General features: G+C 42.4%; 1 protein-coding gene across 1 annotated transcript; it reads right to left on the bottom strand.

The window, feature by feature from the left end:
* Positions 1-3374: 3374 nt before the first annotated feature.
* On the bottom strand, positions 3375-6610 carry T265_13298 (hypothetical protein; the record flags this gene model as incomplete). The annotated part of the gene is made up of 2 exons (XM_009168186.1): positions 3375-3482; positions 6518-6610. Coding segments are annotated over 2 exons (201 nt in total), but the record flags the coding sequence as incomplete, so codon positions are not given.
* Positions 6611-7300: the final 690 nt, after the last annotated feature.

The raw sequence follows: 7300 nt of genomic DNA on the forward strand, positions 1-7300 counted from the left end.
TGGATTGCAAACGTTTCACAACCAATCGAGGTGACACCATCAGTGCAGGGTTGAGTGCACTGACAGTGTCACCTCTATCGGTGATGAAACGTTTGCAATCCAATTTCCTCACAGTGTTGACTTGTTTCCTACTGTCAAATTGGTCCGAGTGTATTTTCATCATTTTACATACTCAGCTGTGCACACGGGTGAAAACATTTTACCTTTTATTTTTCCGTTTTTCTTTGAAAATTCGCCGAATTCATGAAAAGTCAATTTGTTGAACATGATACTGATCGCATGCATGATACACGACGGCGGATCTCTGGCCTTTGGGCAACAGTCTTGGAAATAGAGGAACCTGGACAAACTCGTAATGCCTATAAATCTCATCCGCGCTAGAAAGACATAGTCTGCTTTGGGAAAAAATTACTGACGACAGCCCACGACGAGTTTTACCCTTCTTGATACTCATCAGGTGGGCACAGTCCTCGAGTTTCCGTCAACCTACTTGCTCTACTTTGTCCCGAAGGTAAAGTAATTTTTTCCACAAGATCACAGTGTCCTAAAATCCAACACAAATAAAGCATGAGTTCGTATGTTATTTTGGTTGACTTTGTCTAATTTGGTCACAAGATCTTCCAGTATTTGACCGTCCATATTCTCTCTTTAAAGAAGGTAACTTGTTTTGTTTTAGTTACCATAAAAAAGGTGACGAACCCCTAATGTGTAGTCAAGTCGAAAGTGCGGCATTTAAAGATGCTACTTGGGCTATGAAAAGACCAATTAGTGTCATGCGCAGGGCGTTGTCGAGTGCCCTTCATAGTACAAAGATAACGTTCGGCCTTGGGCTAACATATTACAATGCAACTTGACAGAACCGAACAGGATCACAGCGTTTATTTCTGAACGTTCATTGAAGTGCTCTAAGTCATCGAAATTTTTCACGAAAGCACCAAGCACTCACCAACTGCTGCTGTTGGCTAGATTGCAGTTCACCACACTTAATTTTTGTTTATTCTTATGGAGGACACTAGTATGGGCATGCGCGTCGAACAGGAAAAAAACTAAGGTCGCATGGACCGTGGCTCACTAGTGGACAACAGTTTAAGCACCAATTCTTGAAAAGCGTGAGGAAGAGGCAATGATATAACAAGCACTGAAAGGCCTGAAGCAGTCTGGAGGCTGTAATGCTATTATAGAGAATGCGACTATAACATGAGTATAATTTTGTGATTTTCCGTCAGCGGAAAGCATTCGTGTTCAGAGTGGATGTTAATTTGGGTAGGTTGTTGTGGGATTTGTAGAGCTATCGTTCACATTACTCTTCTTTGAGCAGTCCTTCTCTTGCCCTGCACAATTATTCCAGACCAAGGACGGAAGCACTGAACTCAAAGTTTCTTTTGTTGGAACTCGACATGTCAAGTGAGCTTATTACTACTACTACTATTATCATTTAATTTTGAAGAGCATGGTCACAAACATAAAAAGAGAATGCAAGCGATGAAGGCGAAAGAGTAACAGGAGAATATGGAAGGAAAGAGAGAAACGTCTCATTCGAAATCATGCCAAGAACAGTTCCAGTCTGATGAGGTGATTCCCAAAGTATGTAAAGATTTTGATATTGGAACACGCGTCTACAGACCAACAACCGAAGAAAGGACAAACAATGTTGAATGCTCTTCAAGGCGCGGTAGGCGCTAGCACAGTCAGGACTCGCACATCAGGCACAAAGTGTCCGTCATACTGGGTCTGGTGTGAGATTAAATGGCAAAAATGTACATTCAACGCCATGTGCCACGCATAAAAGTGTCATAAGTACGCAGAGAGCCCTCAATGACACGCAAACACAGGTCACTGACTGCGACCTTAAGAAGTCCCAGTCCAATAACAGTCTTAGCGGATTGAGGAAAGCAGATTCCTCGATAAGAGACGATCCTCGGTTTGTGAACCAAAAAATCGACATCACAAGGCATGTAGGGCTGAGATTATGGCAAGGGGATATTCATCAGCACCCTACTTCTGCTCCTTCTCATTCCACACAGTCACCCCACGCCCATCCGAGACTATGCTGACTTCTATTACAGTTGCACGGCGATTTCGAGCAGCGATTAGGTCAGGTTTGATGAAGAACGTCGGAGTAGGTGCTCTCAACTCCTCGAAGACGGTGTATCTCAGTCGTCGGAGACGTTTTGCAAGTTCCCTTGCAACCCGATTATGACGAGCACATCTCGCATCATGCGTGATCCAGCAGGATTGTAAAATATGCACCAAACTCTCCGGTTGGCCACAGTTTCCACGACACATGCGCTTGGTACGATTACGAGATCACAGCTAAACGCCGTATTTCATTGTCATGGCAATGGGTATATCAACACCAGACTGTAATCAATGGCCTGGATCGTTCGATTTCGCCAAAGCAAATTTCGAAGACTGGCTACAGTTTCTCTTCGGAGTGTCAGTCGATATGCCGATGTCCGAATTGGACCAATAGCTCCTTCTATGGCTGTTTTGGCCGTCGCATTAGCCAGTTTGGGGGCTATATACTACCTATTTCAATGCCACAATATCACAGAAACTTCAGATAGGTCTCTCTATCACGGTATGCGGTTGTAGCCAGTAGCACTACTCCTCTAAATTAAGACTCTTAAATGGGTTAGGCCATATGAATTTTCTTGCCTCGTGTGTGCGTGACTTGCCTGAGTAGTTAGGTTACCGCTTTTAAATGACAGCCTGGGAAATGGTGGCACCCAGATTTGGGTGTGTTGCCATCCTCTTTTCAGATTGCTGCACACTTGGAATCAACTCACATGGAGTCAGTAATATATATTATATATATATATATATATATAATTAAGGGATTCCGCGCTGACCGCTTGCAAACTGGGCGTGGTGGAAAAGTGTTATGAAAATCTAAATGCTGTGCTACTAACTGCATACATTGGGTATGAATTCCGACAACCAGCGTAAAATTTAATGCATGTCTACTAGAAATTTAACACTGCTCAATCGATAAACGAGATTCCAACCAGGAGTGTTTTCATAACTTTTTCATTCGAACGCGACCAAAGGCGCCCATGGTAGACGATGCAATCGTCCGTTAGCCATACGAAACCAATCTCCTCCAATCGGGAAACTTCCTTTTCATGTTTAAATGGATTACAGCTACATGATTGGAGTTTTCTACGTTAAAAACCGTATCGCATCTATATTTGCGGTCTTAGTTACATCAGTGGTAAGTACTTCGGTTTGTGTCAACACCCGGTCAGAATAAGAAGCCATCGACGAAGTCGGGATTCCACACAGTTGCCTTGAACATTTCATTGCTTATTTCGTCCACTATGCTGCCGCATAACTTGAGCTTTGTATGTCCAGCAGTTAAGGTCACATGGTTACAGCCGGTCAGTCGCATTCGAAACATCCTTAACTAGTCGATAAGTTTTACTATTTGTTGGGTAACTGGATATCTCACCTTCATTCCGTGCAATATTGCAGAGCAACACCTGACGAAATTCATCCAAGCGCAGCGTATTTCAGGTTGTCATGGCAAGCACGTCTCAACAAACACTAAACTGCTAGTGGAGAGGGCAAGTCCAACAAATTTGAAAGAGATAAGTTTTCACTGACATTGCACACACAGAAAGTAAATAAGTTATTCCGTAACAAGAACACCATTTAGATTGCTATGAAGACAGCTGCAACGTACTGCTGGTGATTGAGTTAATAAGGCCCGGAGAAATGGGACAGTCTGAATCAATTTGACCGACTGTGATAGTCTGTCTGTACTTAGGTGAACGTCCTTCAAAATCTTTGAGATGTCTTCTGGCATGCCATTTCTATTACAGTGTGTCCTCGGATAGCTTAGTAGGTTCCTCTGCCCAGTTCAAATGAAGCCTCATTTAATAGGCGACGCTGCTACTATCCTGGCTCATTCTGGCCGGCTACTCTGGTAAGTTACATCGGCCAGTGTAACTTTAAGCAGAGGGTAAATAAGCGGAATCTAGGAAATTGCTCTGGATTCGTTGAACTCTCCTAAGACAGCCGATAAAACCAGATCAGTAATGGGTTGAGAAAATGACCAATATTCTTTTATTTAAATGAGCATTCTTTATTTACTTTGATTGTTTTTGTTGTCCATTTCTGCAGAGTTACTCGGGGGGTTGAAAATATCGTTGCGGTTACGCTGCCGTAATTGGGATACGTCACAGCGTGGAGCTTGAGAGTTAAGCAATTACACTCAAGAAATAAGCGTCCCCTCAACAAGAAACATAGCGAGCCATGGAACGAAGTGATCCCTGGTTGAGAGACATCGTGTCTTAACTAAGGTGTTTTGCTGAGCAGATTAAAACCGGCTGTGTACAGTATTCTTCCTTAAGGTTCGTATTCACTGTCACCCTTGGGCATCTGTCAGCCCCTTCGGAGTAATTTTCAACCAGCATTCCAGTTGCGCTTTCCTTCCCTTGTCATCTGGCGTCACGAATTTAAGGAGCTATAATATTCTTCTCTATCCCACTGAGTGAAACTTCGTGGTTTTCACCTCATCACTATTGATAGCAACAGACTAGCAGAAAGTACCAGCGCTCAACTATGAAATGACTTGCCCGTCATCGGGTAACCCAAACGAATGGATTGTTAATCCAATTGCTAGTACCCAATTTTGGGGGTGTGTAATCAGGCCTTTAAAAGTCAAAAGAAGACAACAACGATTAGATATAAATTCCATACTAACTGATGCAACAAGTCACTATATGGAAATCGCCCTCCATAGAGCCATCGATGCGTATCAGTCACCATACTATTACGGTTTTTGAACTGATCTGAGAAATTCGTTTCGGTCTGCATAAATGACCCCATATTCTGTCCCATTCAACAGGATTTCATGGGGATATGTTAGCCTGATCACGTTTTCGATGAAGTGACATTATATGTCCTTACGTAACTTAGGGTAGGTCCCTTCTGCAAGTTGACCGAATTACGAGTTCGAATCGTTTCTTGACTCGTTTCACATCTGATGATGATAATAATGGTGATGGTGAAAAACGCAAGCGAAGTTTGAAAACTTTGATGCAGTGCTTATAACACGGCCAGATAGTTTGGTCAAACAGTGTTCTTGCTATAAACTTCAGCGGATCGGTTAACCAAAGTCGGAAAGCGTGAAATACACACCACTTTGTGGTGGAGTCAACTCTAGTGGAGGTTTTGAGGAGATTACAGAATCATGCAGCTGCAACACCAAGTTTTGCCTACAAATTTGAGTCTTTCTTGCCTGTGCACTTCAAAGCTTGTCCCTCAATGTATCAGGGTCTCATGTCCCCCTTGACCTAAAGAAAACAACGAAACAGACTGGTTAAGTTAACTTCAAAAAACAGTAGGCAGTTTCACGATCTCTTCTCGTTCTGCCGATGGGTTTGATATTTGTACAACCCAGCAATGCGTCCAGTGTGTTGTAGGGGTGTTTTCAATCATTTTTATGCCAAATATTCACTTATTATAGCCATCAGCCGGGTGCTGGTTGAACTCATAATGGTTTCTACTTAAGTGCCCCCTATAAATCCCGCAAACTGGATCTCCGTAGGCCACTGTGATATGCCAACTAAGTTCGGAGCAATCGTTATGATTTGCTCACTAGGGGATTCTAGGACGTGGATAAATGAATGTTGTAGTCCTTGCTGAAGATGTTACATTGATTCCTTACGTTTCATATCATATTGAGCTGCCTTATACTGAATCCAAACCAGAAGAATGCAAAACTCATAAACGATAGATGGAGGTTCGAGTAGTCTCATTGGAGCCCGGGTGCAATAATAACGATAAAGAGAATCACCAGATGGTATTTGAATCCACTACTCCCGACCACCGGGCACATGGGATACCGTCCGTCTGGTCTAGCCGGTGGGACATTACTCTAGAAAGACAGAGCGTGAGTCCGAGTCCAAACAGTAGTATCTATCTCTCCAGCAGCTTTGCGCTTATTTGGGTTCTCATCCGTGAAAACATTTTCGACGAAGGTTTTAAGTTGTCCAGATTGGTGATTTCTATGCCATTAACTAATCTAGGTTTGTCTAAATTCCCCTTTAAGCAGTCCATCAGGATATGTGCGTGACCAGTCGGTAGGATAAAAAGGTTCGTCGTAACTAAAAAATGCGAAATTGATAGTGGATTCCACAGTCGTTACATTTGTTAACTGGCGCCAGTCCGCATTTCAGTATATTTGTTGGAAGTAACCAAGAGTTAACTCAATTTTAGTTTCTAGCTTCGATTTATCCCCGAAACAATATGGCGACAGCCTCCATACAGCAGATACCCATGCCGGTTGAATGAATTGTCTCAAATATCATCACCACAAAAAGCAATTTCTAGTAGAAAAAGTTTGGGCGGCGACATCCTTTGCCCAGCAAATGTGTAAGTCTCAACCATGCTCTCCTGGTCAATTTGTTGAGTTGTTCATCTGTTACAAAGAACGCCCAGTTCACCAGAAAAGATTCAAGATCGATTCAAAGAAGGAAGTTTGGAAAACAATGTACACTATACTGCATACGATCTCGTATAATTTGGCGACCACTGACCGAAATGATCCAGAAAATTTGCTAATTCCTGTCACTGCTTTATGTGAATTTTGCCATTTTGCACCATCTTGAAGCAGGAATCCTAACACAAAATTCCTCCCACTGCTGATCAATCATTCTCAAAAGTACCCCTCACCTACATTCACTATCATTGCAGTCGTGCTCAGACTTTACTTTTCCCAAACCAACGTGATAGTGAATCCAAACGTATGCCACTGTGTTCACTGAAGGTATGACTGAACGAAACTTTCCTGTGGTAACCGATTTGGTAAAGAAATCTATAGCCTACAGCCTAACAGATGAAGATCCCGGAGAGCCGCTTGATATAGTGACTCCGTTTCTCATTATACGGACAACAGAACCCTTAAAGGGTGTCTTGCACTCGACAGGTTCCATCCCTACAATGTTCAGCAAACTTCACGCAATCTAATTCACTTTCAGCATATACACATATGAATAAATCACCCGGATGAATACGTTTCATTGAGTGCGGAATATGCCAAGAACATATACGAACAAAAGCATATAATAAAATTACTGTGCAACCAAAAATGAAATTAGGTAATTTATACCACGATGCAAATAGGTAATTTTGAACGTGCTGATCTCGCGGAAGATTAAATTAATACTGAACAAAAAAATAAATATAGGAATTACTAAACAGGGATGTTAGTGCTTCAACGGTGGTTTGCGTTTGATGGATTTGGATGTCTTTTTTCCTTCTGCACTGTTCCGAATATCCAGTTTCAATACCA

This window comes from Opisthorchis viverrini (genome assembly GCF_000715545.1).
Source record: "Opisthorchis viverrini unplaced genomic scaffold opera_v5_55, whole genome shotgun sequence".
Classification (NCBI taxonomy): domain Eukaryota; kingdom Metazoa; phylum Platyhelminthes; class Trematoda; order Opisthorchiida; family Opisthorchiidae; genus Opisthorchis; species Opisthorchis viverrini.